The sequence below is a fragment of the Pelecanus crispus genome, chromosome 1 (assembly GCF_030463565.1).
Source record: "Pelecanus crispus isolate bPelCri1 chromosome 1, bPelCri1.pri, whole genome shotgun sequence".
NCBI classification, from domain to species: Eukaryota; Metazoa; Chordata; class Aves; order Pelecaniformes; family Pelecanidae; genus Pelecanus; species Pelecanus crispus.
Genome location: NC_134643.1, coordinates 209,456,747 through 209,477,989, shown reverse-complemented (window position 1 = coordinate 209,477,989; position 21,243 = coordinate 209,456,747). Strand labels below are relative to the sequence as shown.

The window sequence follows — 21,243 nt, the reverse complement described above, 5'->3', positions numbered from 1 at the left end:
GTTTATTCCTCTGCTCATAGCATTACATGGGGGTCTTAATTTTTGGAGTGTTTATTCATTTTCTGAATGCATAAATCTTATCTTGCCTATCTCAGCAGCCATCATCTTATTTCACTGGTCAGGACAGTATTTCCCTACAGTAACACCTTTCTATCTAAAGTGGCATGAAGCTAGGTGAAAGGCAGAAAGCCATGGTCTAAACAATATAATATTCATGACCTATGTATAAATATTCCTTCTTAGTGTTCTCACAGGACTCAGCCAACCTTCCTTCCAAACAGGTCACAGAGTTTTACATACTTTATTTCCTATTCCCATGCAACCATAGTTTTCATCAAAGAATGTCCTGAATGCCTCAAAACAGCTAACTAAAATTAATCATCTGGGAAAATGCTAACTACACCCATGTACTAGATACAGCATGTGAAACAGGGTCACTAGATATCACTCTTGACTGTGGGTCAGAAGGTCCTCAATTCCTGTTCTGAGCGCCAGATTGAGATCCAGTGTTGTAACATCAGATAAATACAAACGGAGATCAAACTTCCAGTCTTTTCTGACTATATCACCATAACAATTTTCAAATGTGGGTTGGTACCTTCCATTGTAGTCCTGTCCCAACACGGCCTTTGGCTTCTGAGCATTAGGAATACAAACCCCTAGCCTGGGAGCACAAAAGTTACTTACAGTGTGATCTTTTCCTTCGGTATATTGTCCTACCAGCCTATATCTATACTGTGTTCAGTTCTATCCAAGGTATGTATTGTAACTTCTCAGCCACAATTATTATTTAGGTGGGTAATTAATATTTTTGATGCCTTTTAAAGTGTATTAGACACTAAAAATTAAAGGGACAGCACTCTTATGAAGACCTTTTCTCTATAGCTTATCAACAAATATTATTTGAAACAGTTTGAAAACTGGTGATTTAGTTTGCAAGCCTCAGACAGAAAATGAAGTCAATATAAAATATTTTTATATTTTTTTTTCTTTGGTGCATTGTTATAAAAAGAAATTTGCTCTGCTTTTCCTGTCACAAAATTAAAGGTATTCCATATACAAAATATATTCTCTGTAGATTTCACAGGATAATTACACAGATAATATCTTAACTGCATTTACCAGATTCTACCTCCCCTCCTTCTTCTCTCAAATACATACTGGACAATAAATCCACTGAAGAGAAGTGAAAGTGATGAAGTCTGTAACAGGACCAACACATGCAACATCTCCTTTTCTGCAGAGCAGCAGAGCAGCATGGCACCCCAGTGCCGTGTCCCACTGATTCAATTTGCTATGAATGGACATCTGCTGTCCTCTTCCTGGTTTTCAGTGGAAGTTTAAATCTCTTATACCACTTTTTTTAGCGAATGCTCTTTATGGAAAATTTGAATTCTTTCAGGGGAAAGATAAGTGCCTAAACCCTAAATCATTCAAATTTCAGCTGAAAGAGAAAGTATTTGCAGAAGCTGCAGCTTGGGCTAGGATCATCACTGTGCACTTCATCACCTTTAGGACACGGTGGCTGATGGTCACCTGAAGGAATCCAGGCTATAATACAAAACTTGTACATTCCTATAGGAAAATGGGAATATCAGGCATATATTCCCATGAGGGAACCATGATGACAGCCCAGCATCGAAGTATGTGATTTTCAATGGGCATATTTCAGATTTTCTTTTTTCATGCTGTATTGGGTTTGCGTGGCAAAGTTTTGGTAGCAGGGGGTCTACAGGGGTAGCTTCTGTGAGAAGCTGCTAGAAGCTTCCCCTGTGTCCAGTAGAGCCAATGCCAGCCGGCTCCATGACGGACCCGCCATCTGCCAAGGCCAAGCCCATCAACAATGGTGGTAGTGCCTCTGGGATATCATATTTAAGAAGCAGGGAAAAAAAAACATCTGCACAATGGCAGCTGAAGAGAGGGGTGAGAATATGTGAGAGCAACAGCCCTGCAGACACCAAGGTCAGTGAAGACATTCCCCTGCAGCCTGTGGTGAAGACTGTGGTGAGGCAGGCTGTCCCCCTGCAGCCACAGTGGAGCGGATATCCACCTGCAGCCCATGGAGGATCCCACGCTGGAGCAGGGGAATGTGCCTAAAGGAGGCTGTGACCCTGTGGGAAACCTGCAACCCTGTGGGAAGCCTGTGCTGCAGCAGGCTCCTGGCAGGACTTGTGACCCCGTGGGGGACCCACACTGGAGCAGTCTGCTCCTGAAGGACTGCACCCCATGGAAGGGACCAACGCTGGAGCAGTTCATGAAGAACTGTAGCCCGTGGGAAGGTCCCACGCTGCAGAAGTTCATGGAGGACTGTCTCCTATGGGAGGGACCCCACGCTGGAGCAGGGGAAGAGTGTGAGGAGTCCTCCCCTGAGGAGGAAGGAGAGGCAGAGACAACGTGTGATGAACTGACCGTAACCCCCATTCCCTGTCCCCCTGCACCGCTCAGGGGAGAAGAGGTAGAGAAAATTGGGAGTGAAGTTGAGCCTGGGAAGAAGGGAGGGGTGGGGGGAAGGTGTTTTAAGATTTGGTTTTATTTCTCATTATCCTACTCAGTTTTGATTGGTGATAAATTAAACTGATTTTCCCGTGCTGAGTCTGTTTTGCACGTGATGGTAACTGCTGAGTGATCCCCCTGTCCTTATGCTGACCCACGAGCCTTTCGCTATATTTTCTCTCCCCTGTCCAGCTGAGGAGGGGAGTGATAGGCCAGCTTTGGTGGGAACCTGGTGTCCAGCCAGGGTCAACCCAGTAGAAATGCAAAACAAAAATATTGCCTTTCTGTTTTTACAGGGAAGGTCTGTAATTTAGGAAGATGGCTACTGGGATTTTTTTCTATCTTAGTGTCATTTAGATTTTGCTAACTTAGGACTAGAGCTACTACCTTGTAGATGTCGAGGAATCCACACTGATGGTCGAACCGCGTGTAGAGTTCATTCAGCATGCTGATGACCTGCATGGGTGTGCACTGCGCACAGATGGCAGTGAAGCCAACAATGTCTGAGAAGAGCATGGTGACATCATCAAACTTCCTGGCCTGAACCTGCTGCCCCTGCCACAACTGCTGAGCCACTTCTTCAGGGAAAATAGAAATAAGGAGATCTACTGTTTTCTTTTTCTCCTCTTCCAGGGCTTGGTGTGTGCATTCTAGCGTTGCCTTCAGTTTATCCATTCGTTTTTTCAAGCCATCCTGGGCCTTTGCTTGCTCCCCAACCAATATGACATCGCGAGTAGCATCATGGATAGGTATGTCTGACAGATGGAGGCCTCGGCCCATCAGTTCATCCAGCTTGTCCACACAGGGGGAACCCAGAAACAAAATTGAATTTGATTCTGGCACATGAATCATTTGTCCTTTAATTTCCATCACCTGCAAAAGAAAAATAGAGTTTAGAAAAGGAAAAACTAGCTGACAGATGTGGATCCCCATTGTACTTTCCCCATCTTTCCTCTTCAGCTAAAATGATAAACATCAACTGTAGCCTTTTATACAGAAGCCTCTTAGACTCACCTATTCATTCAAGCAATGAGACTCACACAGTCTACACACCAAGCTGAGTCAGAAAATAGCCTATACTGACACAAAAGTATTCCCAAATCAGATGTTGGATTTTATTTCAACCCAATTAAATAAGAAAGCAACCACAATAACATGTGTTTCTCAGAATGGAGTGTAAATAACGCTTCTAAATTTTGCTCCTGGAATGTACTGGGCCTTAAAAGCAAATTCCAGAGTAGTTCCTTCTCTGTTACTTAGCTATAAATTACAAAAAGCACAAAATTAAAGGGTAATGACAACTATCCGAAGGCAGGTTAGTGAAATGGTGAAGTAGTTTCCATTCTTTTTCAGCAAAACAGCTACTAAGTCAAATGTGGCCATGTTATAGAGGAATCAAGTAAGACGTAAGAAAGAACTCCATAAAATAATGAATGGCATGGAAAAAGTGTACCAGTGCTCCTATTTCCTATTTGCCTTCTCATACACGCGGCAGAGTTGAAGGCTGACATTCTGTTAGAGTCTGCAGATTTCTTGGTGATATAGATTCATGTAATTTGTATTTGCAGAATAGAAAAAGGAACAATAGGAAAGGAGCAGCAGGTGGTTCGTCACACTGGTTTATAGATTTTGCATTTGCCTGTTAAATGGCTAGATGATTTGAGTGCTGTCCACTGGTTGATACCAATGAGGCCCTGGTCTGTTACTTCTTGCTCTGTGATAGCAGTTGAGCACAAAACTACCAGACTGAAACGGACATTGAAAACCAACTGTAATGATATGTTTGACATTTGGGGCTACATACATTCTGATTTTTATTAACATACTTGGGTCACACAAAGTAACTGTCAAATACTGCAAAAGGACATTTCTCACCTGGATATAATATTTAAAAAACAAAACCAAATAAATAGAAAACTAAGATGAACGTGTTTTGTTTAAGCAGAAAATAGTTAAATCGGATAAACTGAATCTTTTTGTAAATACAGTCTGCCATAGCCTCTGCCATGAAAAACAATCATTGTTAATGTTTTCATTCCAGGACTGAACAAAGACCAGCACAATACTGTGCTAGGTGATCTAAAAATCCCACAGTCCTTGCCCCAAGCACGTCATAGTCAAAACAGGCACAACACACAAACCTTGTGCATCTAAGTACAGTGTTAGGCACCATAATGCCTTAAATTTGTATTCTATTCCACACAGTCTACTGAAATAAAGAGGTCTCCTCCAGCCACCCTTTCTTTCATCGTGTAGGCAATCCCTCACTCTCACACGATTCACTTTATCATTAAATCTTCCTTCTATCCATAATCCTTCCAAGCAAAATAGGAAAACCTCAATCAGAGAATCCAGAGGTGTCTGTAATAATGATGTCATTTAAATGTCCAGATGCCTGGAAGCTCCTGCTATCTGACAGCTGCCCCCACATAGTACTTTCCATGTTTGGGGGAGATGTTGGGAAGCTCCTGTTTCTATTAGGGTTTTCTTACATCAGATAAGTAGGACAGGGACCTACTCAGGGACAGGGGAACGGAACAGAGTTGGCAGATCTTTAAGGACACCTTCCATAGAGCACAAGAGCTCTCAGTCCCCAGGTGTAAGAAATCAGGCAAGGAAGGGAAGAGACCAGCATGGCTGAGTTGAGACATGCTGGTCAAACTAAAGGGCAAGAGGGAAGTGCACAGGCAGTGGAAGCAGGGACAGGTGTCCTGGGAAGTGTATAGGGACGCTGCCCGGCTGTGTAGGGAGGGGGGCAGGAAGGCCAAGGCACAGCTGGAGCTGAATTTGGCAAGGGATGTAAAGAATAACAAGGGCTTCTGCAGGTATGTCAGCCAGAAAAGGAAGGTTAAAGAAAGCGTACCCACCCTGATGAACAAGAATGGTGACCTAGTACCAACAGGTGAGGAGAAGGTTGAGGTACTCAACAACTTCTTGGCCTCAGTCTTCAACGGCAACCTTTCTCCTCACTCCTCCCAAGTTGTTGGACTGCAAGATGGGGACCAGGGGGGTAAAGCCCCTCCCACTGTAAGGGAAGATCAGGTTTGAGACCATCTGAGGAACCTCAATATACACAGGTCTATGGGACCTGATGAGATGCATCCCAGAGTCCTGAGGGAATTGGCTGATGTAGCTGCCAAGCCACTCTCCATGATATTTGAAACGTCATGGCAGTCCGGTGAAGTCCCTGCTGACTGGAAGAAGGGAAACATTGTGCCCATTTTTAAAAAGGGAAGAAAGGAGGACCCTGGGAACTACTGACCTGTAAGCCTCACATCTGTGCCTGGGAAGATCATGGAGCAGATCCTTCTAGAAGATATGCTAAAGCACATGGAAGACAGGGAGGTGATATGAGAAAGCCAGCACGGCTTCACCAAGGGCAAGTCCTGCCTGACCAACCTCGTGGCTTTCTATGAAGGAGTGACTGCATCAGTGGACAAGGGAAAAGCAATGGATGTCATCTATTTGGACTTCTGTAAAGCCTTCGACACAGTCCCCCACAACATCCTTCTCTCTAAATTGGAGAGATATGGATTTCATGGGTGGACTGTTCGGTGGATAAGGAATTAGTTAGATGGTCGCATCCAGACGGTCGTGGTCAATGGCTCGATGTCCACATGGAGACCGGTGACAAATGGTGTCCCTCAGGGGTCCATTCTGGGACCAGTACTGTTTAATGTCTTCATCAATGACATAGACAGTGGGATTGAGTGCACCCTCAGCAAGTTTGCAGACAACACCAAGCTGAGTGGTGTGGTTGACACTCCAGAAGGACAAGATATCGTCCAAAGGGGCCTGGACAAGCTGGAGAGGTGGGCCTGTGTGAACCTCATGAGGATCAACAAGGCCAAGTGCAAGGTCCTGCACCTGGGATGGGGCAACCCCCAATATCAATACAGGCTGGGGGATGAAGGGATTGAGAGCAGCTCTGTGGAGAAGGACTTGGGGGTACTGGTGGATGAAAAGCTGGACCTGAGCCTGCAATGTGCACTTGCAGCCCAGAAGGCCAACCACATCCTGGGCTGCATCGAAAGACGTGTGGCCAGCAGGTCGAGGGAGGTGATTCTGCCCCTCTGCTCTGCTCTGGTGAGACCTCACCTGCAGTACTGCGTCCAGCTCTGGGGCCCTCAGCACAAGAAGAACATGGACCTGTTGGAGCGGGTCCAGAAGAGGGCCACCAAAATGATCCGAGGGCTGGAGCACCCCTCCTACGAGGCCAGGCTGAGAGAGTTGGGGCTGTTCAGCCTGGAGAAGGGGAAGGCTGCGAGGAGACCTTATTGCGGCCTTCCAGTACTTAAAGGGGGCCTACAGGAAGGATGGGGGCAATCTTTTTAGCAAGGCCTGTTGTGACAGTACATGGATTAATGGTTTTAAACTAAAGGAGGGTAAATTTAGACTGGATATAAGGAAGAAATTTTTTACAGTGAGGGTAGTGAAGCACTGGAACAGGTTGCCCAGAGAGGTAGTGGAGGCCCCATCCCTAGGGGCTCTGAGCAACCTGATCTGGTTAAAGCTGTCCCTGCTCACTGCAGGGGGGTTGGGCTAGATGACCTCTAAAGGTCCCTTCCAACCCAAAGCATTCTATGATTCTATGACTCTATAATATGCTGTCATTGCAGATCCTACTGTCAACATTGGGACTGAGCCTACCCTGTTCCCATGCCCCTCTGCCTCCATACCCTACCCTGCTAGCAACCTGACAGATACAATTTCTGATGTCAGCCTGGGAACTCAGCAAATGAAAGTACATGAAAGTAATTAAAATTGTAAATTTTTCTAATTTATGCTCCTGCACACCTACTAATTATTTACATTTCTAAGCCTTGTTTCCTCAGATTCATTATGGGACAGCCATCTCTGTGAGAAAGCTAGTCAGCTACCTAGATGGGCAGATTTAATGCTCCCAGACTAATTGTTCTTTTCAATTTTTAAAACATATGGCTCCCTGCTCAAGACATAAGGGAAATAGGTGCTTTCTTCATGCATGCAGCCTCATGCTTTCAAAGGGCACATACACGCTTGTTTTAACTCTGAAGTACAAATTGCCAAATGTGAAATACATGGTATGGCATTTATAAATTCTCTTCTTATTTTGTTCCCTTTTGCCAGAGAGATTTTCTGTTTTCTGTTTCTAGAATTTCACTGGTGTGCAAAATAAACATATCTCATATTATCACTTGTCTCTTTTATATCCAGATGAAAATAGGGTGTCAGCTCAGGAGCAGAGTGTGACCTCAGACCCTAGCTGAGCCAGCCTGGCCTGCAGGTGGGCTGCTTGTCAGCAAGGCAAGGCACCTGGCTTGGAGCCATGTTTCTTCTGTTAACCTGCTGTGAGACTAGATGAAAATTCATGCATCCCTCTGTGCTCCTGCTTCACCTTTGTCGATTTGAGGTGTTAAACTCTTTGATGTGATCTCTGTCCGTGTGAATATATTGTGCCAACCTTCCCTGGGTGGATTCTTCTCAGGAAACACTGATCGAGTGAATAACATACTAAACAGGCATTCTGAAGTCCTCTGCTCTGCTTCTCGGTAACCCCAGGCAAATTATCAATGCTGAGTGCTTATTCGGCCTTTCAGCACAGCAGGAACAACGATGTTGACCACTGTATAACACACTTCAAGACTTATGCGTGACAAGCAATAGAAGACACAGACAATCCTGTAAAATGCTGAAACTAGTATTAACCTGTTCTGTGCAAGTGATCTGAGGCCCCGCTTCAACAAAGTTGAGGGTTTCTAGAGAAATTTTATAAACTTTTGCAAAGATATTGTCCCTACACAACTGCTCAGTTTCCTGAAAGTGTCAAAGGGTCAGTGCTGTTTTGACTTTATCCTCTGAATATTATTATCATTTGCTCTGCTTAACAGGAACTGTTGATGTTTACTCTCACTCCTTTCATGTCATATTAATAAGTCTCATGTCCTGCTCTCCTTGATGACTCTTGAAGGGGTTTTTTTTAGAAAATAGCCTGCTAGTCTCTTCAAGTTGCCAAATCAGGGAACTGGACAGCAGAAGCAAAGCTGCCACAGCTTGCCTGGGGAGAAACACTCAGATCTTGCAAACCACAACAGTAGAGAAGTGCTAAGACTGCATCACTCTTCTCTGTTTTTGCAAAGCCCTTTCCTTTCCAAGGAAGTTTCTGAGATGATTCGGACTCCTTCTAGAGGACTTTGGTCTGCAGCTATGATCCAGCATAACCTCCATCTCTTTTCTTTGGACTCTCTTGCCTCTTACATCCTTCTCTGTATCTTAAAGTATAACTTAATGAAATGGGACATCAGATTTGCCTGAAGCTTGCTATAGCAAGTCACACTTCTGAGCATCTCCCCAGAGCTGGACTGCTTTACACCTGGATTGTAAACCTACAGGCAATCAGGATTACATCATCCATCTTTCTTGTAAGCAGGCAAAGATTGAAACATTTCTGTCATCAGTTGTATTTCACTACTGCTACACTTCATTGCTTTCCTGCCTCTTTAATTATATTCTTACCGAATAAAATTAGAATAATTCCACTGTTTTCAGAGGATATTCTCCTGTTCTACAGTGGTATAAGAGAACATTTTGAAATGAGCAATTACACATTGTATTTTACAGGATTATGTTGCTGTAAAACGATGGTGCAGCCTAAGTAGCTCTAGGATGAAAACCAAAAAACCTTTCGCTGAATTTTACTTTCACTGCAAACCCACTATAAAGAAAGGGGAGCAAGCAGAAAAGGCCTTGCTTCTCAGGAACTCTTTCAGCCTCTCTCTCCAAAGACCCACCCAGGGAACACTGACAGACTCTTAAGCTGCTGTTTCAGAACATGAGAGAATCTCCTCCTGTGCTGTACACCACCAGCTGCTTCATGAGGTACACAATATCCAACGCTCTGCATGCTCTGGATGCATGCCACCCTAGGATTAAGTATGGATCAAAAGCTTATGAATCAAATGCCAACGCCACTGCCTAGTCTTTAAGGAAAAGCATGGGGAAAAGTCTCATTTGTTGCACATGCTTCTCTGTACAAAGATGGGTGTTTTGGACTAGTGACTGAGAGAAGGTGTACACACCTTCTGGAAAATATTAAGGGAAATAGGAGACAGTATTTTTGAGAAAGAATTGTGGGTTTGAAAAATAATTTTCTTAATCATTAGGCTAGGCCATGTGTTCTGCAGCCTCTGCAATCCACAAATTTTAATGGAGCTGCCGCTTTGACTTTGATCAGTACATAATCCCTCCTGAACTGTGATTATAGCCTTCTAGTTTTTTAGGATTTTTTATTGGAAGTAGGCTAGGAAACTTACAGTGCTAGGCCACACTGTTGTAAACAGTTACACATGCATGCTTGACTTCATACAATGAACAAATTCAATGAGAATAAACAAAGCTGCTTCTTTAACAGGCCCATATTTATTTAGAGGACTGGGAAGATTGGGGGAAAATCAGCTTATGACAAATCAACACGGACACCATCATCACTTCAAGGTACAAAGAAAGTAACATAAGCTCAGGAAAAAAAAAAAAAGCATCACTGCACACTGAGGATGAGAGTATAGTGTGACTTTTAGAAAGGTGAGCCAGCTGCTAGCCTAAATTTTAAAACAGTTGGATTTGCTTCTCTGAATGTCCTGTAGGATATGTGGCAGTGTCTCAGGGACATTTAAAGCAAGATATTCAAAAGTATTTGAGCAGTTAGGGGCTTAGGGGATTTTCTGAGCACTGGATAAGGCAACAGGTCACTTCCAGAAAGAAATGTTATTTCACATGACTCTGCTCGTCATGTTTCCAGATGACACATCCAGATGACAGATGAGCTGCAAGTGTGATGGAAGACACTGGAATTAAAAAAAAAATCTCTTAAATTGGAGAAATGGGCTAAAACCAGGATTCAAAACAAGGGCAATGAATATGTTTAGGCAGAAATAACCAAATACAAAAAATACAGGAAGGTAACAGTTCCTAAGAAGTTTCATGTGGGATATCCTTCTATTCATAGAGACAGTGGGAATGGAAACATTAAATGGTGAGGAGCTGGATTCTCCATTACTGGAGATTTGTGAGACCTGCCAAAGGTGATCAATCTTGCTGGATAGCAGAGGGATGAATGAGTGACTTAACAGAGATCTAGGTGGAAACAGGAAGGAGAGGTAGGAGGCTATGATTTTGTCTTCAAACAAAAACTACACAACTTATTTCTGGGATAATTAATGTAGTGCAAGTGTGGATAGCATGGAATTCTTTACTTCGCTCAGTTTACAACTAAACTAGCCACTCCTTTTTTTACAGGCAACAACAGAAACAGCTGCTTCTAAAACAAAATTCATGTGATCTATGTGAGACATCTAAGCCAGGTCGAATTAATTGTGTACCATGTGTAGAAATACCTACATTTCTCTGTTGTAGAGGGAGCACAAGGCTTGGACACAGATGTCTACACTGGTCAGATGAGTCTACCCCCTATCAGAATAAATGTACTTCATAGCAGTAAAGATACTCCTGTGCATTTAAAGACATCTTAATACCATTATATAAGTATAGTGAGGGAAGTACAAGTCCTCTATTGGTCTAACAGGTTTCTATTATAAATGCTCCAAATCTCAATTCACTTAGGTAAACAAAAACTTGATATGCCTGTAAAGTTAACTGCTCTGTGGTTGGCTGACCACCAACATAGGCAGAACACGACTCTAATCTTAAACAGAGAAAAAGGAACAGCCATTACAACCTCTCCAATGCTCCAGCTCTGCTTGTAGAGTGGGGTAAGTCAGAGCCAGAGCTAACTGTGGAGAAAGATTCATGCAAATAAGAAAAATTCATATTCAAATGAAGCCCTGATTCGCTATCTTATCTGTAGACAAAAAAAAAAGCATCTAAATTCAATATAAGAATAATAACAAAACAACAGATTCCATTACACCTATGTTTTATTGAAAAAGCTAAGAGAAATATATATCATCTCCACAGAAATGAAAAAATATTTTTTCAACCGATGGCTAATGCAATTGAATAAAGTAGTCAGCGTTTGCTCAGCACAACTCAGGACGTGCTCGGGTTCTTGCAAAAGTATAACTCTCAGCATTTGCTTACAAGTTTGGATTTCCAGCTCAATGCATTGTCAAAAGAACATTATTCCACACAGCAGCAAAGTAACTGTTACAAATATCTGGTTATTTATAGAAATCCCTGGGGTGTTACATAATGTGCAACAGCCTGCAGACCAAAGTGAGCAAATTTAACATTTTCTGTATGTCATAGATACCTCGCAAACATAGAATGGCAGCATGAATATTGCAAGGCACCTTTAGGAAATCCAAAACTTTGGTGGGAATAAATTCATGTTCTATAACGTAAAAGTGAGAGAGTGATAAGGACAGAACCATTAAAATCCTTCAGTTTTAAACTTGGACCTCCAAAGCGATTTCTTGATATCAGAGGAATAAGAGTGTGGCAGATTAAAAGCCAACAAATTAGGGTTATCCAGGACTTTTTCCACATGAAGCATAGGCATGCATGGCAAATCAAAGCAAATCTTTGGCTCAACCACATACGCTTACATAAATGTGAAAGGGGAAGAGGTAAAGGAGATGGCTCTATCCTTTGCACATTAGTCTTCCAAAGCAACTAGATAAAAAAAAGGAAACCTGAAAAGATCATGACGATTTACAGTTTCTCCTTTCTTGCTTCAAGACACAGAAATTGCTTTTAAGATGGTACTCCAGACTGCTTCTTGGATAAGTCCAAGATAAATCTAGCCCCAAGGCATTAAAAAAATGGGAAAATTATTCCTTCGAAAGAACCCCCTTCTTCACAAGGTACCAAAGAGCCATAACTCAACCCTATGTGTGCCTGAGACAGTTCCCCTCATGGATGCTCCCAAGCAGAGGAGTGGGTGAACTCAACATGGCAGACAGGCAGAGCAGCCTGACAAGGTGCTGGTGCCAGGCTGTGTGGCACGGAGGAACGAAAGACAGTTGCTAAAACAAGAGGAAGAAACTCACCAGTGATTCCAAGATCATTTCAAAATGCCTTTTAAAGTCAAGACACTGAGATTAGATTAGATCTTTTTTTCATGAGTAAATACCTTCTTACACTTAAAAATGATCTGTCGGGGTCTGGAAGGCACCATTGGCCCGACTGCCCCTCCCCAGTCCCCTGAGGCTCCCCCCACCCTGCCCACAGCCCAGGACCCCATGTCAGCCCCGGGGGCTGTCAGTCCCTTCCTCAGCGATGCTGCAGCGGGGACGGATCTCCAGCTCTGACAGCCCTGCCCAGGCTGGCCATAGGCCCCGCTGAGCCAGGCCCACCCACAGGCCCAAGGCCCAGCCCTGTCTTGGCCTGTCCCCATCCCCGTCCCTATCCCCATCCCCATCCCCATCCCCGTCCCCGTCCCCATCCCCATCCCCATCCCCATCCCCGTCCTCATCCCCATCCCCATCCCCATCCCCATCCTCATCCCCAGGGAGGTGCCAGTGCCCGGTGCTGGGGCGGCCCCCAGGCTGCCCTGCTCCTGGCTCGGGCAGTTGGGATGAGCCCTGCCTGCCAGGCCCTGCCCACCCGCCCTGGGGACCCCCAGGGCTCCTGGCACCTAGGGAGCCCTGGCCCCACTGTACCCTGACAGCATCCCAGAAAAGATTTTACCTACAACGCCTGTCGAGTTCCAGGAGTGTTTGGACAACGCTCTTAGTCATATGGTTTAGTTTTAGGTAGCCCTGCAAGGAGCAGGGAGTTGGACTTAATGATCCTTATGGCTCCCTTTCAACTCAAAATATTCTATTATTCTGTGACTCCATGCTTTTCCTTTCACTGCAGAATCTATTTAATCCCTTAAGACTGCTTTTAGGTCGCACTCACTTCGATTAGCATGGTAGATTTTTAGGTATCAACAATACATCTCTCTGCCGCTTCATTAAAACAAGGGCAACGAAGCTGGTGAAGGGTGTGGAGCACAGGCCTTATGAGGAGCGGCTGAGGGAACTGGGGTTGTTTAGCCTGGAGAAGAGGAGGCTGAGGGGAGACCTTATCGCTCTCCACAACTACCTGAAAGGAGGCTGTAGTGAGGTGGGTGTTGGTCTCTTCTCCCAAGTAGCTAGCGATAGGACGAGAGGAAATGGGCTCAAGCTGTGCCAGGGGAGGTTTAGACTGGAAATTAGGAAAAATTTCTTTACGGAAAGGGTGGTCAAGCATTGGAACAGGCTGCCCAGAGAGGTGGTGGAGTCCCCATCCCTGGAAGTGTTCAAAAAACGGGTAGATGTGGCACTTCGGGGCATGGTTTAGTCTAGTCTAGCCTTGACTGGTTTAGAGTGGACTTGGTAGTGTAGGTTAATGGTTGGACTGGATGATCTTAAAGGTCTTTTCCAACCTAAACAATTCTATGATTCTATAAAAGCCAGGATACCCTATGCAGATATACAGATATCCACCTTACTCTACCAACACTGAGTTACAAATTTACAGCATCAGGGTTAAAAAAATCTGTTTGTACTGGTCAGGAGCAGAGCAGTGAAAACAATTTTCTTAGACATGCCCATTTGTGTAGTCTAAGATTTTTCTCTCCAATGCTCTGATTAGATTGCTTCTGGCAATTGGGTGGAGCTGGCCTGGCTTCTTCATGGATGGTGGGGTTTAGAAACTGTAGGATTTCTGCTCCCAGACCAGTACACAGCACCTGATGTTACAGACTGTAGGAGCCCCATGCGACTTCTCAGGGAGATTTATATTCTTGACATAAGGTTTAAAACGGACAGGAGGATTAACTGCTCCGAGAAGCTGCAGATTCTGGGGACATTCCAGCTTATGGGATATTTCACCATTTTTTCATATAACTTTGAGACAGCCAAGAGCCTTTTTAAAAAACTCCTGAAAACCAGAAGCCCTGCTGCTTGACAGGAACCGTGAGAATGGTGCTAGCAATAGACATGCTCCAAACACGGGGTCCCCAAGCCATATATTTGTATTAATTTTGCATTTCAATCAAAGCAAAATGCATTTTTTGTACTTACAACCTCACCACAGTTTGATTACAACAAATCGATCAAAGTTTAAGGGAAATTTACCATATTTAATATTCTGTGTTTATATAAGACAAATGGAAGAGAATTACACTACATTTCCAATGAATGCATGTTAAATACTACTTCTTATTTTAAGTCATTCCAGGGAAAAATAAATGGATTATTTTTGTTGCATTTTTCTTTCCATTTTAAAAAAGGGATGGAGAATGAGAAAACAAGAATGTAGCATTTGAGAGAGTCATTAAAGCTCTCTGAAAAGTTGATTCTTGAGTTCCCATGAATCTCCATTAGCCTGATAAGGCAGTGAGGTGGAGGGTGACACAAGCACGCATTCAGTTTGCTAGCTTCACAGAGGTAAAAATTATGCTTGTTACAATTAAGTTACCTGACATCATTATGCCAAATTAATAGGTATAGACCCTAATACAATACTTTTCAAATCTTCTTCTGCACCCACTTATATTTTAAGAACATTCACATGCATTATCTTTTATAATATCATTTATAATAGTCATTCCTTGCCTTCCAAACATTTCTTCTGTGCGTAACTCTTACAATGTACTTAGTCAAAAGAAAATCTTGTAAAACTTGTAGCAAAGTTGTGAACCTCCTATTTTGCTTTTGGTGGGGTGGGGGCAGAGGGAAGAAAGAATCTGTGAAAAAATGAAACTGTGGTTTCAGTTCTTGACTCCTGGAGTATGGGATGAGACCACAGCTCCTGCCCCAAAAGCAGATGCAAGGGTCTGTGTGACAGCCCAGCCCCCAGCTGGATGGGTGTCCGGGGGGGTAAGCTCAACACACGTAACGGCGAGTCTCTGGCTCGCCACTGGCTTTAATGGCGCCTAGGCTGGTCCTTACCACGTTACCCTTTACACAGACAGCTCTGAACATGCTGAATTACAAGGAGAAAATTCCACTTCTGAATTGAAGATAATGTACCATCATTAAGTATCTTTGTCTGCTGGACTGCATCGTTGAAACCTCGTCTCCCTTTTTCTTTTTTGGAAATTATCTTACAAAACAGCATAATGACCAGCACCCAGAGCAAGGTAATGCTCAGTACATTCCACTAGATCCAATTTTACAAAAAGTCAAAGCATCTGCATGGACATCTTTTTATGATATGAGTCTAACATAAATTAGTAAGAATAATTTAAGATTGCCTTTAAGTTAGAACAGTCCGTTGTTTTAAAACAAACATGTCATTTTATTTTTACCTTTTGTTTTCATCAAAAACCCAGCATAGAAATCTTTCAATTTGTTTTGAACTATTTAACACGAATTTTAAGAACAGTTGAGTTATGCAGTAACAGTAGCAGCTGATTGAAAGACACTAAAGGATCGGCTCAATCCTTCCTATAGCTTAAAATTCATCCTGTTCCATACATCTAGACCTTCCTCTTTTTTTTGGAGGTGCAGCAGTGTTCAGCCATGCCAGTGGAAAAAAATTACCAGGGACTGAAACTCCTCTGGACACCCTACTCTGAACTGGGCCCTTTTTTGCTGTATGTTGTGCAAACACACGAAATCACATCTTTTCTTTTCTACTGAGCTTACACTGCAACATTCTGATTGGACTGGATGATCTTAAAGGTCTTTTCCTACCTAAACGATTCTATGATTCTTGACTTAACACTCAGGATAATGACACAAGTAAGATCACCAAGACTATCTATCTGTTTAAAAATAAATGCTACATATATTCACATGATCAAACCTCTAATTATCTCACGCCTGTAAAGACCTTTATAACTGAAAAATATTATTTGTTAGTTTGTTAAAGACAGATATTTTTATTTATTTCTATCAATGTTAACCAAGCAAGATTACAGAGGAATGTGCCAGCAAACTGAAGGCAGTGGAAAAGCTCCCATTTTCCACAGTACTGTTACTTTTGGGATTAGTTCCTGCGGTATTCACTGCAAGATTTGTGCAGGTGCACAAATCAGTCCTGCACCTAATCCCTCCACCAGCAGTATTCAGCTCCTAGCAAAAGCTTCTCGTTTGAACATGATTCGTCCCAGCTGCCTGAGATGACCTGCTAGCAGAAAGTAGTCTTAGTCATTCTGTGATACTTCTTGCTAAATATTTTTCTTGCCCAGATCCAGATTAGTTTGTTTCTTTGTGGAAGTTGTTTTTATCAAAATGCAGTGAAATGGTTAAATGAGAATACATGTTTATTCATGAGAACAGCAGGCAATGAGCAGTAGAAACAGCTTTCCCCTTTGATCTGTGCAGAACAGATATATATATAGCAACCATTAGGAAATGTGACATTTCATCACCAACCTAGGTATCTTAGAATTCCTGTGATTAAAAGATCTCTTAGCCCATGCACTAACTACCTTCCAGACATTTTTCTCCTTTAGGACTTATATGCTCCAACTCTTTCTCTATTTCATCTTAAGTATATAAATCTGCTGCAAATTCCTGCCAGCACCACACCAAGGAAACTGATTAGATGTGGAGTCCTCTGTTGGTATTTATACTTTGTTTTTCTCTTTATTACCCTATATATCATGTACTTTTGCAGCTTTGATAAAAGACTCTATCATTAGAATTTGATATCAAGATTAATCAATTCTGATCTCTTGGTGGAGTATAAATTTTCAGAACAACAGGAGAAGAAATTTCTTCTTTTCCCAGTCCAATCATTCTTAAGTTAGATATAATTAGAAAGAGCCATTCTACCTCTCACCGAAGTAATTGTAAATATATCCAGCTGGTTTTAGTGGGAACTGTACCAGGCCTTTAAAATTAAATATTCTGTGTTTTTCTTAAAAAGGTTGAATTTCTTTCAGTATGTTCAACACAATACAATGCAGCATTAGGAGACCTTTCATCCATAACTTTCTTTTAGCTACCATATTTGACATGTACCAGTAAAAGACAATCTTCATGTGGAGTCTCTTACAGGCCATGTTAAAGATCTGAATTTGGGAAGAATGCATTGACCTGGTTTAGTAGTCCCAGGTTAAGGGTGTCATTTTTAACAAATTCCTCAATGTATTTATTTTACAACCCATCAAGAAATGGAAAGCAAACAAAAACATTAAAATGCCTCTAACTTAATTTTAAATAGAACATATATAAAGCATGAGAGGGAACAGCCAGATGTAGTGAATAGTCACATTGCTGTATGCATTAAAATATCTGTTTAGCTTCCATTTTCTTCATTGTAATTAATTCATTTTTCCTTGAAATGATAACAAAGGAAATTAAAAGAATTAGGTGGAAGGTGGTATCTTAAAACCAAAATATGGTCTCTGTGGCCTTGATTATTCTAGCACAAATGAAGAAAGCAGTTAAAGCAAGTTGCTTCAATGACCCCAGCTGACAACAAGAGAGAAATACGAAGTTGTCCCCAAGGTCTTAGCTGATCAGCATTGCTGCCTAGGGACCACCAAAGCTTGGATGGAGGCTGGTAGGATGGAGCAAGTGGGAGCATGGATGCAAATGGAAGGCCCAGCTGTTACAGCGAAGAAGGACAAGGGAAGTGATCAGTCTAAAAATGTTGAGAACTGCTGCCTTAGGAAGCTCCCCACTCAGCCTGCAGATTTCTGTCCTCAGATACCTCAGGGGAGGTTTGCACAACTGCTCAGTACTTGCTGTGGGTAGGCAGAGCACGAGCCAGCCCAACCCCAGAAATCACAGGACTGCCCTAGCACAGTGCTCTGCCTCGGCTGAAGCACCCTGCTGAGAAGTAGAAAATATTTGCTCAGGCACAGCATGATGCTAACACAGCTACCTTGCTTTTGGATCAGGGCCAGCTTACCCATGACAGCCTGAGAGACTGAGCAGAGCTAATAAAAAGCTGTCTGTACACACATCGACAGGACCAACTTCATCCAATTTATGCAAGTACTGACCTGCAGCTAATTTGAGCTGTGAATTCCCTGAAGGGCAGAGCACTTGATGAGCTGCCCAGTTTTCAGCATTTTGACTCCTAGGATTCTTTGAGTATTAAAACCTTTAAGCCTAAAATCCTGATTTCAAAAGTCAGTTTTGAGAATAAGATCTCGATGCCTTTCAAAATTTCACGCTTTGTATATCTGTTCCCTTTGGAAGAGTCAGAAGCACTTTCATTCTCATTCATGACTGCTGAGTCCCCCACACTATTGACTGGGAAGATTTTATACAGTCCCTGGAGTATTTTGTTGTAAATATACAAAAACAACAACAAAAGCCAAAAAAAATCACAAACCAAAAACATAAGAAGATCCTTCTGAGTCTAAGCACAGAAAGGAATCAGAAAATCAGAAAGGAATTCCTCCAGGAGCTAAAGTGATCCTCCCACTGCTGAAGGCAGGGCACTGATTACACTACTGCTCCACATTCAGCAGCCTCATTTCATATCACTTCTCAACAAAGGCGATTAAACTCAACTAACAGTTCTCCGTGCTGTCTAATAGAAATATGGAGCTGTATGCTATATTTGCAAAGGCAGTGGATAGATACATGGCATGGACTAGCCAGGAAGGGGCTTTGACAAAAAGTTTTCCAGACATACCCAGCCTAGATGCAATGCTGTTGCTGTAAATGGAAGGGGCTGACAAGCCTCCCGCTCATCTCGTTGTTTGAAACCGGCGCCACATCCAAGGGTGTTGTTATAGAAATACAGACCCCTAACGCTGTCCTTAGCTGTAATCCAGCAGTGTGTGTTTTGTGGTGTCAATGGCAAGCTTCCCCCAGGGGCTGACCCCTCCTCTTCTCAGTCCCTGCTGGGGTTATTAAGAACCCTGCCTGACCCTTGGTTATAGAGGCAGGGGCTCCTTGATACTCTTCCTTCAATACCTACTGAAAGAAAAAGGATCCTTCCTAGAATCTCTTATGAAAAAGAACCCATGAGAAGAGCCTAAAAGAAAATGGACTCTCTTCATGGAAATTAATTTACCTTTGTTTTTCCAGTTTTTACCTGGAAATCTGCAGCCTTCTGTCGTGATGTTTCACCGTAAGGCTAAGTTTTATTAGGCATCTGCAGTACCTACTTCCTCTGGCACATGTGTTTTCATTAGCTGCACTGCATTTTCATTATTTATTTGGGTTTTGCTTCACATGGCCCATCATTGACTCATATGAAATTACATGGTATAGACATTTCATTTACATGCACATACGCACTCATAAATACTCACCTCTTTCAGCACAAGTCATGATCTACTCGGATTCAACAAGCAATGAGGCCGGTGTTGGGCCTAGCAATACATAGTTTTGTCTTAAATTATTTTGCTCTGAAACCAGATATTGCTAGAGTGCTGTAGTACACTGAAATATGTCGATTTTTCCTATACATTTACACTGGAAATCTGATCCTCTGTTCTGAGCATTTTCCATTTATGTTTCATGGTACTTGAACTAACACAAACACAAAAAAATAGAAATCTTTTCCTAGTTTTCAAATATAACATACAATATTTGGCTACACACAGTGTCCTCCAGAATGTATCATTTTTGTTATTTTATTATTTTTCATAATCTCTTACTAAAATATTAAGAGTATATAGAACACTTTAAGGAATATTAAATGTTATTGCATTATCAAGGTGATGATTCTATGAAATAAAATTTTAACCCTCAAAATGACACTGGTTGATGTGCTGGGAATACTGAATATAGGACCTCAGCTTGTCATGTGTGATCATATGATTTATACAGTTAAAATAAGTCAAAATAAGCCAATTGTCCCAAATAATCTATTCTTGCACAGTATTCCATCAGAAGAATAATCACCCAAAACAAAGGGACAGTAAAATTTAGCAGTTCTTAATCACACTGCAACAGTCTTTTGATTTAAATCAATGGGATTATTCACAGATCCGTTGATTTCTTTAAAAGAAGAAACTATTTTTGTATTCACTGAGGAAATGAGAGAAAATGAAGATGATTACCCAGCTTCAGGTAAGAGGAAATGGCACAGAAAAGCAGACCGATGACTGCCTATTTCTGTGTTAACACAGAATTTCTCTCACAAGACAGTATGTTACCTTTTGTTTAGAGAATTTTCCAACTGCTTTAAAAATGCATGGCTCTCCAGGAGGGATGCTCCAGAGCTGTAGCAATGAAAAGGCCTATGTGAAGTCATATGAAGTTAATGGGAAGGCTGTTTCTGACAGCAGCATGCTCTAAGACAGAGGGTCGCAAATGAGTGGAAAATCCCTCCTTTCTCAAATGATCAAAATACATTCATCTTTTATTGGAGGAAACAAAAGTTTCTAGGTTATACCTAAGAACATACACTACAAGTATACATTGTGTAGTTTATTATAACAAATGGAAACAGTCTGGCATACAACTCTGATGACATTTGTGATTTGTCAGTCACAGCTAAACAGCATAACTAGCCATTTTCCCCAATTTCTTCCCAGACATGTTTGTGAAAGGAAATAACACCCTTTGCTCAACAGGCAAGAAAATAAGGCATTGTTTACCAAAACTCATTTTGATGTATTAGCAACTTGTGAAAAGATGGAAGAATTAAATCTCTTTCTTTCCTTTCTGCTTTGGTTGATGGCCCCTCAGTCAATCTAAACCACCTCTGTATTTCACACATAATAACCCAACTGAAATATGTTAAATGAACACAGATTATCAAGGCACTTCAATTACATTTAAGTCTCCAGAGTAAAAATCCCAACGTGGTGAAACAAATGGCTAAACAGCCAACTTTTCTATGAGAATTCTATGAGAACTATGGAGTAGAGAACTCCCTAGAGAACTGCAGCTTCTTTTCTATGCTATGAAATTATATGCT

General features: G+C 42.2%; 1 protein-coding gene across 1 annotated transcript in view; it reads right to left on the bottom strand.

Annotated features, from left to right (window-relative positions):
- GUCY1A2 (guanylate cyclase 1 soluble subunit alpha 2) overlaps nucleotides 1-21,243 on the bottom strand; it is a 168,055-nt gene that overhangs the window by 70,493 nt on the left and 76,319 nt on the right. The window contains 1 exon segment of the mRNA XM_075723722.1: nucleotides 2,881-3,366. Coding sequence (XP_075579837.1) covers nucleotides 2,881-3,366 — 486 coding nt within the window.